Below are 19,749 nucleotides of genomic sequence, written 5' to 3' on the forward strand. Positions count from 1 at the left end.
GACTTGACTACACCTCAGGTTAGTGTTTTGAACTATTAACCAGTGTTCCCCTGCCCCCCCCCCCCAGTGTTTCCTCTTCCATATTTGCTCCTTTCCTTCTCAGCCCCACTGAAATTCTGTCCTGTGTTATTATCTCATGGGTGAGGTGTGATCTCAGAAAGCAGGGGACAGAGTCTGGCTTTGAGTTGAAAACTCTTGGGCAATAGGGCAGAAGAAAGGGCTCATATCAATAAAGTTTAGAAGACAGCATAAGCCTGAGCAATGATTCCATCCTTCAGATTTGAAAAGGAGGCTCCTCCATCTTGGAGGTGAAGACGGAAGCAGGAGAGAGTCAGGGGCCACAAGAGCATAGACAGTGGTGGTTGAAACCAGAGACCTTTGGAGGGGACCTGGGTTCTATTACAGAAAGCCCTGGCAAGTGGCAAGACCCCAGGGAAGGGAAATGGCTTTGTGGAATGTTCCAGCAGCAAGGTCTTAACCAGCCTTGCAGAGATTTCCCACACACCAGGCTGGCCCTGAAGAACAAGACTCACCTGCTACTCCCAAGAGTGGCAAGGGACTAATGAGGAAAGAGATCATGTCCCCCCCATGCAAGGGGACAAAAACCATCCCCATGGTAACCTGCAGGGACCAGTGAATAAGGACAGGCATAGGGATGGACAATGTCACAAATGACATTGAAGACCAGATGCCTGAACACCACGTAAGCTTCTGGAAAACTAGATGCCACCCTGGAAAAGGAGAGGACTCCAAATTGGCTCTGATGACACGTCTACTACTGTGGCAGAATAGGCCTGACGTGGAACTTGGGGGGGGGGGGGGGCAGAGAACAGAGACAGCTGTCTGTCGTACCTGAGCTGGTGCACTGGAATTCATACTTACTGCCTCACGCTATTCCATCATCCCACTCCCCCAGCACCTCTGCACAAATGGGCAAGTCAGCTGGCAGGACCTTCAGCAAGAGGGGGCAGGAGAGAGTGAGGACCCAGGTGGGGACCTCCCTTAGCTATGAGACGTGTGATCATAGCCGAGAAGCAGAAGTCGGGGCAGCATGGCAGAGCAGGCTGGGAAAGGGCTGGCGAGAGCCCCAGCCTTCCCGAGTGGTGGAGGTTCTGCCCCTCCCTCCCCAGGAGCTGAGGATAAGGGGCTCAGGGTAAGGCCACTGAGTGAGGAGGAGAGAAAGCTCAGAGGTCAGGGCTGCTGGGATGGAGGGAAAGGGATGTGTGGGGGAGGGGGTCCTCTATCTTCTGACTTCTGCTTCTCCTGCAGCCACTTCCCCCACCCTGGATCATTTCTCCCAGGAGCAGCTGAGGCCAGGGGAACCTGGGATGTGTTCATGGAGGCTGCTTCCAGTGAGGGTCCCCGTCTTTCCCACAGGACAGGAAGGCCCCGCCCACTCCCTCCTTTTACAGGACCTTCTAGCCTGACTGACCAGTCTGGCTTCACCCTGCCCTCCTCTCCTGCAGCCTGCACAGCGGGGCTGTGGCCCAAGGGGGGCAAGAGCCCACCTAATATCTGCTCGTGTGAGCCCACTGGAGGCTTCTGGTGAATGCTCTTATGGGTGGGGGGAAGAATGATTTCTGTTCCAGTCCAGCTCCCTTTCTCCTTTCCTTCCGTTTGCCTTGCAGAGAGACAAACCCAGGACCTCTGACTAGGGACAAAGCCAGCCCGAGTGATGCCAGTGGCCCTTCACATTCATACCTCACACAACTTGCCATCTGGCCTTTGCAGACAGAGCCACTGGCTCGCGTGGACCCTTTGGGGGGTGGGAGTCTGAAAAAGACGCCTCTCTGGGCTGAGCAGCCCCATGGTCCCACAACTCGTTAAGTGGAGCATGAGTTGACTCAGCTTCTACTCACCCCTTGGGCCAGGCACATTATTCAGTGAACGACCTGCCCGTCGATCCATGGCTGCCGTGACTAGAGACATTGTCTTATTTGCGTTTCACAGGCAGCCAGGGAGGATGTTGTTGTCTCCATGTTGATGAGGAGGAAACTGAGGCCCAGAGCTGTGTCAAGGTGACACACAGCCAGGAAATGGGAACCCACGTGCTCGCCAAGCCCTTTGTACTTCCTGCCTCATCTCTGTCAATAGGAAACGACCCAGGGGACTAGTCCCCAAATTGCTGCTATTTGGCTCCTAAGCAACCACTTGTATCTAGATAAGGGACCCTGTACTCACCTGAGTGTTCTGGGCCTTTCTGCTCCCACCTGTACTGGGAAATGCTTTTCTTCCCCATGTCTGAGCCACTTTCCTGCCTTACTAAGCAAAGCGCCATGAATTGTGTTTGGACCCTGGAGAATGGTTCTGAGACCCTCAGTTAGCCCTGGGGTGTCAACGTCCTATTCAATGTATCCAATTTAATGAGTGTACCATACATTCCTAATAACAACTTCCAGTTATTGTTTTCTTCTTCCTTTTCTCCTGAAGAGGACTTAAAACAAACATGAGCTAATTGTAAGATCCATTTGGAGGCATAAATGCGGTCCTTCTGTATTTCGGTGATGACTGAATGGAAGGCTCTGGGAGGCCTGAGTCGCCCTCTTTCTATTCTTCTCAGTTCTTCCAGCTTCCCTGTCCCTGGCCACGTCTCTCAGGCTCATGCACAGAGAGTGAGCTCCCCTGCCCCATCGCACGTGACGTGAGTGTGCTCCCCATCCTTTGCCCCCCACCTCACCCTGCTCCAATGCCTCCTGGCTGCTCAAGCCCGTCGTTCACTGAAGTGTACTTGCAGGACAACTCTCGAGGAGCCTTAGCCACACCTGGACTTGCTTTTGGTGAGATTCTGGACTCTGAGCTGATGCTGTAATGGAATGAGACTTCTGGGGCCTTTGGGAATGGGTGAGTGTGTTTTTGCATGTGGGAGCATCATGCATTATTGGGGGCCAGAGGGAGCCCTGTGGTAATTAGTCTCTCGCCTCCCGATGTTAACGCCTTTGCTAGTCCCCTCTCACATGGAATCAGGACTGTGACAAATGGAACACGGCAGAAGTGATATGTGACTTCCCAGAAAAGATCATAAAAGGCATTGCAGCTTCCATCTTGGTCTCTTGGATCCTTGCATTGGGGGAAGCCAGTAGCCCTGTCATGTGGACACTCAAGCAGCCCGTGGAGAGACCATGTGGAGAGGAACTGAGTCCTGCCACCAAAATCCATTGAGCCATTTGGAAGTGGCTCCTCAAGCCTTCAGTTGAGCACATACCGAACCGACATCTGGCTGCCACCTCACGCGAGACCCCAAGCTAGACCTGCCTAGCCAAGCTACTCTTGAATTCTTGAACCACAGAAACCACGGGAGATCATAAATAATTATTGTTGTTTTAAGCCATCAAGTTTTGCATGATTTGTTGTGCAGTATTTGATCACTAATACATCATCACCCACTATCAGAGGTCCCAACGTTGTTTTTTTCTTATCGCTCCTAAATGAAGCACAGAGAGGCTGAATGGTGGTCCCAAGCCACACAGCAGAGCAGCTAAGCTTCTAATACATATTCAGGGTCTGTGCTCCCAGACAGAACTCCTATATCTGCTCCACCCCTCTCACCTACCTCTCCTTTCTGGGCCACATCTTCATTTAGCTCACCCCCAACCCATCATCACCTCTTTTGGAAACACTCATTCCTCCTTTCTTCTCAAATCCTTTGTGCTCAAAACCAACCCCTGCAATGTGGAAATGGTAACAACCACCCACTCATGGTCTAATGTGACCAATTTGTGACAGATAAAGTTTGTAGCTATAGTATTTGCTAGTGGTTTCTCCTGGAGTAGGCTGGTTTAGAAACCACCATGATGCTACAAGATGTACAGTTCTTGGCTTTGGTTTAAGCTTGTCAGATTGGCTCAAAGAAAGAGGAGTCCTGGCCAAAAAAGCAAGACCCTAATTAAGGATAAGGGACAGAATGTGACTATGAAGTCTCAGTTTCGACAGTTAACCCCTTGAGTGTGATGTTTTCCTAAGACCCTTTTTGAGCTTTCGATGCAGAAACAGTCTGAGATGGGAGGAATTGAGAACACATGGCCTTGTATCATTCCACGTTTCTGCTCCACTGTTCCCTTGGCCCAGAAAGCCTTCCCTCTCTCCCTGGAGTGAGGGTCTCCCACAGTTGAAGGGCAAGAGCCAAGAGAGGCCCTCTGACTCCTGCCATGCTCCCCGCATGCCCCTCCCCCCCCCCATTCTCCAAACACAGGGCTTCAGCTCACTTGCCCTGTTTTCTTTTGGCCTTGTGTAACAGCTTGTCTTTTTCACATCCTACCTCCCCCAACACCGAGATCTCGAGATCTTTGAGGAGCAGGGGTTGCATCTAATTCACAACCGTGCTCACCAAGGGCCTCGCCAAACCTGGGCCTGGCAGGAGAAGATGCTCAGTGACATCTGCTGAATTGGACACAATCAAAGCTACACAGTGGGACAGCTGACATGTAGTCCCACGAGTTATGGGACGCCATTAACTTGAATTCCACAAGAAGAATGTCAGTTAAACTTAGCTGGCTGGGACAGGCAGGCAGAGCAAATAGTTTGTGGAATGAAAAATACATAGCAAAGCTCTTCGGATTATTTAGCCATTTGAGGAAGGGCTGAGTGGGAATTTGCAGTAAAATGATGCACGTTCTCTTGGGAAACATTCCCAACAGCCAGACTTAATTTCCCCAGAGAGTGACCCAGAGCTCCCCCCCCCCCCCCCCCCGGGAAGCCTCTGTAAGGGTGAGATCTTGGCTGCCTTTCTCTCCTGCTCCCTTTGGAGAACCTCTTTCTCCAGCATTTCACCGTCATAATCAAAGTAATGATGGCCTGACAGTGTGACTTGGACCCATTATAGATAACTGTTTTTTCTCAACAGGCCCCATGTTTTGACATCCCCAAGCAGAAGCATCTGGCAGGGAAATAATTTCTTTGTTGAAAGCCTGGGCTCTGTACAAGATGAATCAGGAGCTTTTAGCCCAAGGTGGGTGTGGGTGGGGGTCACCCGAACATGCACTCTACCAGTAAGGGCCTTGCAGTGCCACCAACAGAAAACCCAAATCAAAAGGCTTGCGCAAAAATTATTTTGAAAACATATGCCTGAAAAATCCAAGCGAGCTCTGACTTCAGATGCAGCTTGTTCCAGGGGTTCAAATTGTCACTAGGAAGCAGTCTTGGTCCATTTCTCAGTCTTACTTCTTCTGGTTGTCTTCATTTTCAGGCTCTAAGTTGTGGTAAGATGGCTGTCAGCAGCTTCAAGCTACGCTTCCCAGTTTCAAACCCAGCGGAAAAGAGGAGCTTTGCCTCCCCTACTTACAGGAAACAAACTCCTGGGCCTGGCTGTCATTGGCCCATATTGGGTCATGTGTCTCTTCCTGAGCCAATAACTGAAGCCAAGAGGGTGGAGCTGCACTGATTGGCTAATCCTAGGTCACATGGTCCTACCAGGTCACGTGGTCCTATTCAAATCATCGGGACAGAGAGTTGGAGGGACAGGTTGTTTTCCAAAGGAAATCTGGGTGCTGGTCCCATGAGAAGGTTAAAGAGATGGTGAGCTGCAATAAAAACAAGCATTCACCACACAATTAAAGAGAGCACCATATTACCGGTAGCCCATAATTCATGCTACTTGGGTGAACAAAGTCCTCAGAACATTCATATCTCTGCAGCAGTTGTGGAGAATTACCAAAAAAAAAAAAAAAAAAAAATGCTATTAACGTATTTAGATGTGTTTTTACTGATAAAGAGGTTGAGGGATCCCAGCACCATGAAACGTGGGCATTTGTCAGTTGCCACCCAGGACCCAGGTACTCCTCCCAGCAGCCCGGTGTTCTGTCTGGGGACAGTGATTCAGGAAGGTGAACTTGCACTTCACTGCACACCAGGGGTGAAGCCAGTTAGCACGTTCCCGCCTTTTGCCCACCAGGATTGGTCCAGGGGTGAGCATGTGACCTGAGCTAGTCCAATTAGAATGAACCTCAGAACTTTGGCTGGTAGTGCTAAGGTGAGATGCTCTTTTTCTTTGGCGGGATAGGAATGAGAAAGCATGTCGCCCTGCGAGCTGTGGGCAGCCGTCTTGGGGCCACAGGGAAGTGATGCCGACTTACAGGGTTCTAGAGGGCAAAGAGCAGGGCTGGATCAAGTCTGTGGCTCGGACTCCAGGTTCAGAGGCTTTCTCACAACATCCCAGACCAACAGATGGATGTCAGAGTTTCTGTGACGTGTGTTTTGATGGGGTAGAGTGGCATGGATAGACGAAAGTTCCTAGACCAGGAGACCTAACCCTTCCCGCTCATCCTGGCTCTGTCATTTATTTGCTGAGTGACCTTGGACATGGATTTTTCACATGTCAGGGTCTTACTGTGAGGTACCCAGCATGTCATGTCGCAGACTGTAAATGAACAGCATTAGCAAGCGTAGTGGTACTGGCTGCCTGCAGGGGGCAACACTGAGAAGGAAAAGGAGGGTAGTGGAACCGACCCCCCTCCTAGGGACCACATTCCCACTGTAGAGCCCCCGTGGGCCCCTCAGGGGCACTGGGGACGGGCGCTCCTGAGGCTGCAGGAGACTCCAACGAAGCCAGAACCATGTCAGGGTGGAGCCCAGAGCTGGAACCTCCTGCATCTGTGTAAAAGGCTTCATTTATCTTTCTTAGTTCTCTTTGGCCAAGGGAGACAACAGGAGAATGTTTTCCTTTCTTTCTTTCTCTTTCTTTCTTTCTTTCTTTCTTTCTTTCTTTCTTTCTTTCTTTCTTTCTTTCTTTCTTTCTTTCTTTCTTTCTTTCTTTCTTTCTTTCTTTCTCTCTCTCTCTCTCTCTCTCTCTCTCTCTCTCTCTCTCTCTCTCTCTCTCTCTCTCTCTCTCTCTCTTTCAGAAATTTTTCCATTGTGGAAATGGCATGTTTTTATTTTTTAAAATCCAGCCACAGGGATCTATAACTTCTGGAGGAGGAGACAGTTCAGGGGCCAGTACTGAGCCTCCTGTATCAGGTCTAGGTTTCTCTAGCCTCTTGATTCTTTCCTCCTAGAAGGGAAGAATCTCATTTGAGCAGAACAGCAATCGTGCTCATGGTTGAGGATAATGACAAAGAAGAGGACTGAAATCTAGGGAATTAAAATACCATTATAATAACTATGGCTGACATTTATTTAGTGCTTGCTGTGTGCCTGGCATTGGGCTAGGTGCTTTGCACACTGAATGCCCCCTGATAATCCTGGGAAATACAAGTTATTATCTGCACTTTACAGGGGAGAAAAATCAAGTCTCAGAGAGGTAGTTGCCCTGTTTCCCCGAAAATAAGACCTAGCCAGACCATCAGCTCTAATGTGTCTTTTGGAGCAAAAATTAATATAAGACCCAGTCTTATTTTACTACATTACAAGACCGGGTTTTATATAATATAATATAATATAATATAATATAATATAATATAATAATATAATACTGCATCTTATTTTACTACAATATAAGACCGGGTCTCATATCATATCATATCATATCATATCATCATATCATATCATATCATATCATATCAGACTGGGTCTTATATTAATTTTTGCTCCAAAAGCTGCGTTAGAGCTGATGGTCTGTCTAGGTCTTATTTTCGGGGAAACATGTAGCAGCCCAAAGTAATGACATGAGAATTACACACAAGCTTGTCTGACCCCAGTGCCACACCTACAGTCTTATGCCTGAGTCAGAACCCTAGGGCTCCATCCTCACTACTGCAGGCAAGGGCCCTCTGGAGAAGGAACTGCACCCCACAGAAGAGGCAGGGCCTTCCCAATCATCTGGCCCTTCTTGATCAGAGCTCCTTTCCACATAGGTGATGGCAGCACCAGTCAGCTCCCTAAAGCAGGGGGCTCCTTCCGTGGGACCCATGGAAGTTCACTTCCTCCTCTTTTGGCCTCAGGCCTCTTTTCTGGAAAATGTTTCTTGTGTGGGAGGGGAGGCACCCGGAGAAGGGACTGGATCAGAAGCATTGCTGGGGGTTGGGGGTGGGGTGGGGTGGGGAGAGGCAGTTCTGCCTTGAGCACTTTTCCCAGTGGGGTATAATGAGTCAGGGGGTGGGACCCGGAGCCCCGACTGCCTGGTTTTCCGTGCTGCCTTCCTAGCAGTCTGACCTTGGGTGAGTTACAAAATGTGGCTCTGCTTTAGTTTCCCCATTTGATAAGTGGGGACTAGAAGTACCTAGAATTGTCAGGATTTCATCATGCAAGATGGTGGCTATAAAGGACTTTGAACAGTCTCTGGCACGTGGTAATGCTTGACAACAATTAGTTGCTATTCTCCAGAAGTAACTCATTTTTACCTAGTAGACCATGATGCACAAACAGTCACAGATATACACAAAGTATAAATGGTCAGACAAGAGATGCAGTGCTTTTTTTATGTTTGCTGTCCCACTCCAAGTTCATCTTGCCTGGTGTTTGAACTCCTGGGAGCACTTGGAAGTCTCAAAAGGACCTGATAGGGTTGGGGACGCTTGCTCTTTCTGTTCCAGAAGGTTCCAATACAGTTATGGAGTTCCATGGGGTACCGTCTCTAACCCTCTTCTCCAGGTCCAGGTTCAGCTAGTATTTATCCAGCTAAGAGACAAGACAGCATCTGACATTCTGGAAGAATTTGTTTTCTCTCTGCCTCCATCTTTTTCTTTTCTTTTCTTTTTTTTTTTTTTTTTTTTTTTATGGTCCTTTCCTAGGTCTTGTGGGCCTGTTTCTAAGACATATGCCCAGATTAGGCTGGTAAAGTCAGCATCTTCACTGTGAGCTCTATAATCGATCACGTGACCAATATCATTCCCATCAATGGCACCATTAATCTAAACCATGATCACCACCACCTCAGTTCTTGGCAGCACCACAGAATCACCATAACCACCTGCATCACTGATGCTGCCTTTGCCATTTTCATTTTTATCTCTCCGATCATCACTGTTAGACTTCCTCTCACATTGTCATCTTTCCACTGCCACTATCACCTTCCGCTCAGGGTCAATCAGAACCCTTTGGTAGCAAGTGACAAAAACTCAAGTTAACTAGATGAAGAAAAAAAGAGAGAAAAGGGGGGGTTATAGTTCACACACCCAAATGGGAAAGGGCAAGACCATCCTAGGGACGCCTATGCCCGGGAGATTCAGACACCCAAACACCGAGAGGACGCTTGCTTTCTCTTCATCTCCTGTCTCTGCTTCTCTCTGCTTTTCATTTCCTTCTCTTTCTGTAGACAGATCCCTGTCCATGTGAGCTTCAGGGGTTTACATCCTGGCTGCATAGTGACCCAGGAGCAAAAGAATTTCTACCTCCCAAGTTAGGATTGAAAAACCCCAAGGAAGGTCCCTGATTGGTTCAGCTTGGTCGCCCTTGGGCCAATCACAATGGCTAGAAATGTGTCTTCTTGTAATTGGCCCAGTTTGGTCAGGTGCCACATACAGACATGGCAATGGGGAGAAACTTGGTGAGCAGGTGGGTACCCTAGTTTGTACCCACATTTATCTACCCCATGTACTACCACCACCACCACCACCATCTCCTCTGCGGCCATCACCACCAACTTTGCCACCGCTATCACCACCATAACCATCTCTACTGCAACCAATTTCTCTACTACCATCTCCACCGCCACCATTACCACCATCATCACTCTTTGCCTGAGAATTTTAACGTGCCCAGCCCTGAGCTTCGTGTTTGGGACCTCAACAACTTTGAGTTTGATGAACATTCCAGCCTTCAGGAATTTTCCATCTCTGGGAAACAAGAAAGTTGACATGTTCAAGGAACCAGACTCCTAGTCCCTGGCCATGGGATGGGAGCAAAGAGAGAGTCTGTGGGGGTAGAATCCAGCGCATCTGAGCACTGGCCGTAATCCCTGGGCAGGCCCAGTGCTACACTTGCCTGTGCCCAGCCCAGAGGGGGAGCCATTCCTTCCAATATGCAAAGCTTCAGCACCAGCCCGTAGCCAGCAGCCTGCCAGAGCCCTCAGCACATCTGCCCCTCTCCCCAGGGGTTGGGGCTTGTTTTTGGCCCCATGCCGCCTTCTCCTGCTCCATCTTTGAGCAAACATCTGTTTCCAGATGTTGTCCCAGAGCCTTCCAAAGCTGAGGGAAGACTCAAGTTAATATATCTACAGCAGACCCGACTGTTGGTGGCAAGCTAACGTCAGGAACTGATCATTCAAGGAAAGCAAGATCCCCTCATTTCCTGACGAGGGGGAGGGGGAAAGGGGGTGAATAGGAAAGACAAACTGGGCATTTCCCCCTCAGCCTTCAGAAATGACCTTAACAAAACAACAGCCTTTAGGAAAAAGAGAAAGCAAAAAAAAAGCCTTTGTAATGAGGTTTACAGAATACATGTCCCAGGCAGTTCTGCTTTCCCAGCTACTGCTGGCGAAGGAAAAAGAGGGAGCAAAGCTCTGTGGGGAGAACAGAGCCTCCTCTGGATTTACTGGCTGTTGGCTACAATCCAGACATTGGGCTAAGCTTGAACTTAGAGGCTGTAGGGTGCCTGTTAGGGAAGAGACCTGGCCCAGATCTCGCCCTGCCTCTAGTATGCTGTGTGACCTGGGACCACATTATGACCTCTCTGTGCTCAGTTTCTGTAGGTGTATATACCAATGGAGACTGGGGAAATTTATAAACGTTCTTCTGGACAACGGGTAGGGATTCTCCCTACTTCAAACCAGGAGAGGTGCTCCTGAGTTGAGGCTGGAAGACTGAGTTCCATGTTCAAGACAAAGAGTTCCCCAGTGGTGGGGGTAGGCAGAGGCCTGGCGACGGGAGAGTACACAGAGACACCACACCATAACTTGTAGTCCTCAGCTGCTGGTAAACAGGGATCTGCTTTAGTAAACGAATTGTGCTCTTCATTACCCATCTGTCATCAACCAAAAACATCTGTCTTAATCCACAGTTGTCTCCCTTTCCGACAGCTCTTCTCGCCTGTCAGGAGAGCTCAAAACCTGGGCTGCTTCTCCGAGCACATTCTTGGGGCGTCCTTCCACCATCTCTGCGCCGAGGCCCAGATCCCAAGCCCTGTTTCCACAGGCTGACAGCTCAAAGGGTCTGTGTCTCACTCTCACTCCTGATCTGATTGTTCTTCCTCCAAAACGCTGCAAATGGGGCCCTAATGGATGCATTTGCTCGAGCTTTCTGACGTCTGGCTGTGGCAGAACCATCACCGTCATCTCTTCTGGATTGTGTACTTTATTAGAGCCTCACACACATGATCTCATTTGGGTCGCTCCGCATTCCCCTGAGTCGGAATTAATATTCTCCTGCCCCAGGCAGGAGGCTGCGATCCAGAGAGGATAAGATACTACCGAAAGGCACACAGTTTGCAGAGGCCAGAACTCAGAGTTTCGGTTTCAAAGATGGTGCTTTATTTCAACTCACCCTGAGTCAGCAAACTGGTTTCGCCCCAAGTGCTAACCTCAATAGATTGATAATAGCCTCCTGTTTTAAGAAGCATAAGGAGTGTGTGTGTGTGTGTGTGTGTGTGTGTGTTGGGAGTGGTGTTCTGTCATTGAGTAATGATGTCTGCCAGTGGTGTGGGAATGGGGGTACTGGTATGTATGCCAAACATGACCTTACCATGACACCTGAGCAGAGAGCAATGAAAGGACCAGATGGTTGGGGCTGTTGGGGGTCAAGCTGTCACATGATGTATCCTTGGCAAGGATGGACCACAAAAGCTTATAACTTCTGCTCTATTCTCTCCGTCCTCTCCTCTGTCTGGATTTTGCCGTGCTCCAGACCCTGTTCAGGACTCACCTCTTCCACGAAGCCTTCCTGTACTTCACCCCCAACTCTAAGTCTCTACCCATATCTCTTTCTCCTAGCCCTGAGTCAGTACTCATCTGCCTGTTTGTTTGGCCCTCAGCTCATGCTGCCTGGCACTGCTGTTCCCTCTCCTATGCATGGAGGCCCCCTGGGATTGCAAGCTCTGTGAGCCCCTGATGCTGGGTTTTGCTCCCACCAGGAGCTCAATAATAGGTGTGGACTGATTGATGGATCAATGACCTACCTTTCCTCCTCTCCGCTGCAGGAACACAGGGCCTGAGAGGAAGCATGAGCTGTTGTTTGGTCTTTGTTGTCTGTCCTCAGTCTCTGCCGTTATTATGATGGCAATGGCAGTCTCATGTTGAGTACTGACACGGCACTTAGCGTTCATCATCGCATCCCGTCCTCACAGGGGCCTAGGAAGTAGGGCTTGTTCTTCGGATATTTCAGATTTTACAAACAGGTTCAGAGAGGCTACATAATTTGTTCCAGGTCACACAGCTAGTAAATAGTGGAGCCACCCCTAAAACCACTCAGAACAGCCTCTAATAAACTGGGTCCCAGAGCTGTCCATGCCTGATCTTGGACTGAAGCCAAGGTTGAGATTTCTGCTGAATTATTCTTGAACCACAGAGGGCTGTGGGCTGCTTGGGGCCTCCAGCTTCTCCTGCAAGAAGTCACCAGGAGAGAGCTGGTCTGGGCAGGGTCTGGGCACTAGAGTTGAGAGTTGGGCATGGGTTTTCCTAACCATACCATTCTCCAAATCCTACTTTTCAGGGTCAGGTGATTCTGTGGACAGGTCTACTAGCCCACCTTGCCAGGCATTCTTCCCAGTCTGGGGTAGACAGTTGCATCTGTGGCTTCCAGTGGAGCACACATCCTGGAATCAGGTTCTGGGATAGTTCCTTGGGCTTGAATCTGGGCTTTGTCATGTGATTTGTTTGGGCCAATGGGACATTAGCAAATGTCACAGAAGCAGAGGTGTCATCAGCATTTGTCCAATGGGACTTGTCTTCTTGGAACTCTCCCTTTGAAAGCCAGCCACCATATTATAAAGAAGCTCAGAATAGGCTATGGGATAATGAGAGGCCACCTAGAATGGCCCCTGAAGGATGAGAGGCCATCTTGAATGTCCCAGACTCAGCCAAGCTCTCAGCCAAGTTCTCACAATGCAGCCACATGAGGGACCTCGGCACATTAGTTGGAGCAGGAGAACCACTCTGCGGTAACCGTTCAACTCACAGAATTGTGAGAAATGACAAAGCATCCTGTTTCAGTCACTAAGTTTTGGGTCATTGTGTCATGCAGCTATAGATGACTGAAATAGTGTCCCTACTTACCGCCACTGTCACTCGTAGACATGGTTGGGGTCCTGACCATTCAGAAGCATATACATGTTCTGCACACAGCGAGACCAAAGCAGATTATACACATAGAGCCATATACACCCTTTCTGGGCACATGAATAGGTGCACAGCCACACACACACACAGACACACACACACACACACAGCCACACACACACACACACACAACCACACACACACACATACACACACTGGTAGTGGCCGGGAGCCAGCCCACTTGTACTGTGGGGTAGCCTTGGTCACCCACAGCATTTGCATTCCCATGCGTGTGCCTGCTTGTATGTGTGTGCAGAAATGTGCACGATCTCATGTGTACCAAAACACAAGTGCAGATAAAGGCAAGTACATGCGGTGAGACCCTGGCTAGATGGCAGCTGGTATCACATCCCCACACATGCTCACAGAATCGTTCATGGCCTGAAACCACAAGCACCCACATTCCTGCAGCCCTTCAGCCTGTAGAAGATGGTCCCCGGTGTTTTCATCAGCGCAGCCTCTCTTGGCTCGGCTGTCTACTTAATGAGAGAGTTTGTTTTGGCCTCAGTTAATAAGGCTCCTGGGGCCTCCTGGGCAGGCTGGCCCTCCCCCTCACATCTGCAGCCCCTGCCCCTGGACCCCCATCTCCTGCTCTGCAGAATCACAGCCAGCAAACTGATTGGCGTGGCTGAGTGGGAAGGAAGTGGGGAGTAGTGGAGAGGCATTTCCAAATGTCTGATCTGCAGCTCCAAGCGGGAGCCTCGGGCTGGCCCCCAACACACAAAGAACTCTCCCAGAGACACTGCATGCTACTGTCCTCTACCTGTAGCAAACAAATTTAGTATGAGAGCCCGTAGCAAGGCAAGATCGAGAGCTTCAGCCCAAGAGACGGGCTGCCTCGATCATCTTCCTCTCCTCCGAGCCTGGCCTCCTTTCGCGCTGTGTGGGAACTCAGTCTGGGGCACGTCAATAGCTCCCAACACCCAGTATAGGTGAACAGCCCCTTCAATGGCTCCCCGTGGCCCCCAGGACAAAGCCCAAAGCCCTTATCCTGCCCAGCCCGCCCACCTCTTCCGCATGAGCCCCACCCGTCTCCGTTCGCATTCCATGTCTCAGCCTCCGCCAACCACGCACAGCTTCCCCAGGCATCATGCTCATTCTCACCCCCAGGTGTTTACACAAGCAGGGCCCTCTGTTTGGCATTTCTCCGCGCACCCCTTTCTCTGCCTAACTGCTCATCCTTCACGTGTCATCCCCCAGGCCTACAGGGGCTCCTCCTCTGCGCTCCCCAAGTACCATCTATGCCGTGCACTGTAGCACTTATCCTGTCGGCCTCCACCACTAGCCTTGCCAGCTCAGGGCCTGGCACCCCAAAGTGCTCCATAAAGATCTGCTGAATGGATGAGTTTTTGAACTAGGAAGGCCCTTCCATATTCCACTTCTTCTTTCCCTTCATTGCCCATCAATCTCTAAATCTTACCTAAGCAGAGTCAGACGCATAGGTTAAGTAACATCATTGGGAAAGAGCCCGAACTAGAACCCATCTATCCATTCATTCATTCACTCACTCATTCATTCATTCACTCACTGAAACCACCATTTCTGGGACATCCACACTGTGCTGAGGGCTGAAGGTACAGAGATAAACACAGTCATCCCTTGTTTCTAGATACGCACAGTTTGGGGGGGGGGGGGGGACAGACACAGGTCAGAGGACACGGGTTAGCCTGCACAAGACAGGCCAGAGTAACAGTGGTTCAGATGAGATATGTTACTTCTCGTTTACATGAAAGTCTAGGCTTGCTTGGCATGAACCACCAGGAGCCCGGGCCCCTTCTACCTTGTTCCTCACTATATGTGGGAGTCAGAAGCAGAACTGAGGGGAAAACCTGCCATGGAGTATTCATAAAGCCTCGGGGAGAAATAAGGGACAGGAGTCTGCAGTGGCTGGGGGACATTCTGGCAGGTCCTGGGGCCAGGCCTCCTGGGATTCGGTTTCCCAGTTGTGGGCTCTCTGTGGGAGAGTTGGGCCTGTTGAAAGGCTAGGCTTGGGGCAGGCAGCAGGAGCAGAGAAACCCAAAAGGAGGAACAGGTCTGAGAGAAACTAAAGAGGTGGAATCCACAGGACTTGGTCCCAACTGGATGAAGGAGGTAAGGGAGAAGAGAAGGCAATCTTCCAGCTTGAGCCACAGGATAACCCCAATTCCACATGCCAAGGGAAGGGAAGGGAGGCAGAGTGAGGGGAGGCTGCCTGGGGTGCGTGGGGGGTGGGGAGCTCCAAACAGAGCAGCCAGGAAACAGCTGGAGACACGGGGGAGACATGCCGGGATGCGAGCTGTGGGTTTGCATGAGAGTTCTCATTAGAGAGCTAGAAACTGGAGCTCAGGAGGACAGATTCTCCCAGGGGGGAGGGTGCAGCGCCGTGACCTTTGATCTTGGATGTACATTCCAGTCCCTCCGGAAGCTTCTGTAAACAGGACGGGAACCTGGGCTTCCCTGCACCCCTATTCCTGTCACAAAGAGATTCTGACTTGGTAAGATTCTGGCTTCGGTAAGAGACGGAGAGGCCCTATCTGTAACTGGGTTCTTTTACTTGGGAGAGAAGAAACCCAGCTCAAACTGGCGTGAGCTGAAATGACTCCTGTAACTGAAAAGTGCGGGCATGATGAGCTGTGTGGGCTCCGTTCCCTGGTCGGACCTTTAAGAACAGCGGGAAGGTGCCCCGGCACTAATTGATGTTCTTTTAGAAAGCGCTTCGCAAAGAAATAGCTGTCCCTTCCCCATCATTCTAGCCTATTCTCAGGAGCCGGGTTAGTGACGGTTTGGGGAAGAGGCAGGTCGATGCTGTCAAAGCCACAGTGAGAGGGAGAGAAGTGGGGTTCGCTCCATAAAACTGGGCTTGGAGCGATTGACAGGATTTGAAGGTGCAGAGAACAGGTGAGTGAAAGATGACGCTGCTGACAGAGGGTCCAGCAGAACAAGTATGTGGAAGCAGAATAACACAGAAAAGACTTCAGGAACAGTACAGCCTCGATGCATAGGGGCATTTTTTTTTCTTAGCTTTCCATTCTGATACCCAGAATAGCTTTTTTATCTAGGAGCGTAACCATGACCACAGATGGAAGTCAAATGCTTGGGGTTAGTTAGCATTGGAAGCCTTCTATCTTCTCGCTGCAGACAAGAAACCCTATTTCCTAGGGACTCGTCTTGAGCCACAGGATACCTGCCCTTCTTTCTGGAAACCCCCAAAGCACCTTATAATGACCTTTACTCTGTTTTGTAGATTTTCACTCTTTTGCCTTTTGTGGCAGTTGTTTCTGAATGTATCTTATGAGTATCTCCCCTACTGGACTTTAAGCTCCTGAAAAGCAGGGTCTTTTCACTCCCGGGTCTCTAGGTCCCAGGCTCCTCTTCTGCAGAAAGAGGTTTCAAGATTAACCTATTTATGTGGTGACATTTGCCTGGGGTGGGCAAGGCTTAACCAGAAGGGAGAAGTCCTCAGGGTGAGAATTTCAGACAGTGTATGAAGAAGGGAAGGGACATCTGGGGACAAGGCCCCCAACTCAAGCTAAGGTCTGCGTCCCACCAGCTACTACCCCAGCGCTCAGCTGTGGAAAAAGGAGGCAGTGACTCATTTGCTTCCTCTTGCAATTGATATTCCTTCTTGTGTCACAACTGGCATGAAGTCCTAAAGAAGGAAGCAGATACCATTTATTGAGTGCCTACTATGTGCCAGACACTGTGTGAAGTGTTTTATATGCGTTACCTCAATAAGTTCTCCCAAGCTTAAGTTCTCCCATTTTGTCAATGAGAAAATAGAGGCTCAGAAACGTTGGGTGACTCCAACATTGACAGAACTGTGATTTATACCCGGTCTCTCTGACTCCAGAGCCCCTGGGAAGTTCCCAGGATTCAGACATGTCCTTTCTGATGCTGGGGTCAGGCTAGCAAGGGACCTTTCTCCTTCAGCTCCCATCTCAGAGGATGTGCCAGCCCCAAACCTTTTAGGTTTCACTGCCTTAGTGTTCCTGAGGGCCCCCAAAGTCTCGAAAGGGAAAAGATCAGCTTGTGGAACAAGGAAGGATGAAACTAACCCCCCAGTTCAGTTCTTCCACCCCCACTACCCTTGCAGGCTGGAGCAGGGTGGGTGGGGGCAGAAGCTGAGTCAAAGTCCCTGTATCCGGCAGTACCTCTCAGCGCAGAAATTCTCTGGTGCCCCCTGGTGGTCTTCAACACCACTGTGTTTTTCGGGGCTTACTCTGTACTGCCCAATTGGGACACCCCACCACAGGGTAGGGAAACAGAGGCACACTTCCTCAATGTCCACATCGAGGAAATGCTAGAACTGGGCCTGACCCAGAGCTGCTGGCCACCAATCCTTTCCGCTGCGTCACTTTCTATCCCTGTAGTCCTCCATCGTGGCTGACTGACCCAACAAGCAATGTTCTAACGCGTATTATTTCTAAGCACTATGTTACTGTGTTACCCTATCAAATACTGTGTCATATAGAAAGGCCAACCAGGTCAACATATAAAACGTGAAGGGGGCACACCTGTTTTTATAAGATGGAATCACAACACTCCTGTCGCCCCCACCCCCATTTCACGTTTCAAGGGCCAGCCTTTTATCCCCTGCCCACTGTTTCCAGGAAGTAGGCTTCCTCTATAGACTCAACCCTACCACCTCATTTGCAAGAATGTCAAGAAACCCAAGGAGCTAAAATTTCTTGGGATACAGAAGTTACTTGAAGTGGGAGAGGTGACAAGAGAAGAGAGGAAACTACAAAATGCCCTTCAGGCAGCTTCTGCGGGGGCCTAGGAAATGACAGCAGGAGGACACAGAGTGAGAAGGCCTCTCACAGGGAGGGAGCAGGAGTGTGTGTGAGAGAATTGCTCGCCTTTGATGGCCAATTGGTTGTGGCAGGCTGGTGTGACAGCAGAGGGATGGAATGGGTCTCAGATAAATGGTGGCAAGACCGGAGGGACCAGGACCGGCAGGCAGCCAGACCTGTCTCTCAGATACCCTCCAACGAAACTTTCTGCTCCGTTTTTATTCTCCTGTACCTTGCTGTGTCTAGGTCCTGAGAGAAAAGGGCACCAGTTCTACTGCCCCCTGGAGGGCTGGCTTGTCACCCGGGAGTAAAGGTGTGGTGGTCCGAATGAACCCCATCAAAGGAGCTGGGGAAGCTGCAGGACTCCGGACGAGGCGCAGAGCCCAAGGTGGAGCCGGTTTGGGGAAACAGGGAAGGGATGACACAGCGCTGGGGTGGGGTGGGCGCTCAATGGCAGCCGAAGGGATTCAGATCGTCCTGCTCTGGACGTGGAGATCCACCTCGCCTGACAATAACTCAGCCGGGCTCCTTGGAGGATCCCAAAGGCTGGCTTTGCGAGCTTGTCAGAAAGCGGAGTGACGCCTGGCTCCATGACTTTGGCGGAAGGCAAAGAGGGCCCTCGGTTTGAATCCGGAGAAAGGGAGAGAAGTGAAGCCCCAGCACCACTGCTCACCCCCTTCCTGCCTATAAATAACCCCAAGTGTCACTTCAAAGGGGACAGGGAGCGCAGGAGAGGGGCTCCTGGGCCCGTGGGGTTAGGCAGTGGGCCCTGCACACCACGCCCCTCACCCCGGGCGAGTTTGCATAAATAAACAAATCTAAGCCGTCGGCCCCGCTGGAGGTGGAGGAGGAGAGGCGAGGAGGAGGGAGGGGGCGGGAGAGATTAGTTTGGGAAGTAGCACGGATTGCTCATCCGATCCGCGCGCCGCCGCTAGTGTGTCACGTTACAGAGGCGCCGGCATCGGCCCCAGCGCTCCTCAGCAGTGGCCACGACCCACCTTTGCCCATGGGGCCCTCCATGTGCGCCCCTTCGCCCTGGGACTGAAACTGGCTCGCCCGGGAGGCGCTTGACACCAAGAGGCACCGGCAGCGCAGAACCAACTCGAGGACTCTGCAGAGACTTGAAGGGAAAGACGGGGCGGAGAGGAGGAGAGCCAGCCAGATTCTCCTAACTTTCCCGGACTTGGAACGTTCTTCGAAGTAACTTTGTCTCACCTGGGCGTACCCCGATTGCCGCTGGTTGTGTTTTCTCGGCTTTCCCCACTCCTGCTGCTAATTTTTCCATCCTCTTTGCCGGGAGCAAAGGAAAGGGACATTTTCCAGCGACACAACCCTTTCACCCTGCCCCGCAGCTTGGCTTGCGCCTTTGGGCCGCGGCTATCGCCTTTATTTATTATATTTATTTATTTATTGGTTCTCAAGACGCGAGGGGATGGTAACAGAGCGCGCCCGCAAAGCGGCAGCCGCCGGTGCCCGCGGCCCTGGCGAGCTGGGCACACCCGGGACGGTGGCGCTGGCTGTGGCGCCGCCGGAGCGCTGCGCGCGGCTGCCGAGCCCCGGGTCCTGCGGGTTGCTGGCCCTGGCCCTCTGCTCGCTGGCGCTCAGCCTGCTCGCCCACTGTCGGACTGTGGACCTACAGGCCCGGGTGCTGCGCCTGGAAGCGGAGCGTGGGGAACAGCAAATGGAGCCGGCTATTTTGGGACGAGTCAACCAACTGCTGGATGAGGTCTGTGCTCTTTGTTGCTGGCTTTTATCCCTCCCCGCGGCGCCCCCTCGCGCAGCCTCCAAACTCTCCACCAGCCTGTGCCCGCGGGAGCTTGCTAGCGCGCCCCGGGATTC

General features: G+C 51.0%; 1 protein-coding gene across 1 annotated transcript in view; it reads left to right on the forward strand.

The window, feature by feature from the left end:
* Positions 1-19,503: 19,503 nt before the first annotated feature.
* Positions 19,504-19,749, forward strand: part of COL13A1 (collagen type XIII alpha 1 chain) — a 144,511-nt gene continuing 144,265 nt past the window's right edge. The window contains exon 1 of the mRNA XM_088792047.1: positions 19,504-19,636. Coding sequence (XP_088648173.1) covers positions 19,632-19,636 — 5 coding nt within the window. The 5' untranslated portion in view covers positions 19,504-19,631. The remainder of the gene's footprint in view (positions 19,637-19,749) is intronic.

Source organism: Rhinolophus sinicus, chromosome 15 (genome assembly GCF_057876585.1).
Source record: "Rhinolophus sinicus isolate RSI-liver-muscle chromosome 15, RSI-T2T, whole genome shotgun sequence".
Lineage (NCBI taxonomy): Eukaryota > Metazoa > Chordata > Mammalia > Chiroptera > Rhinolophidae > Rhinolophus > Rhinolophus sinicus.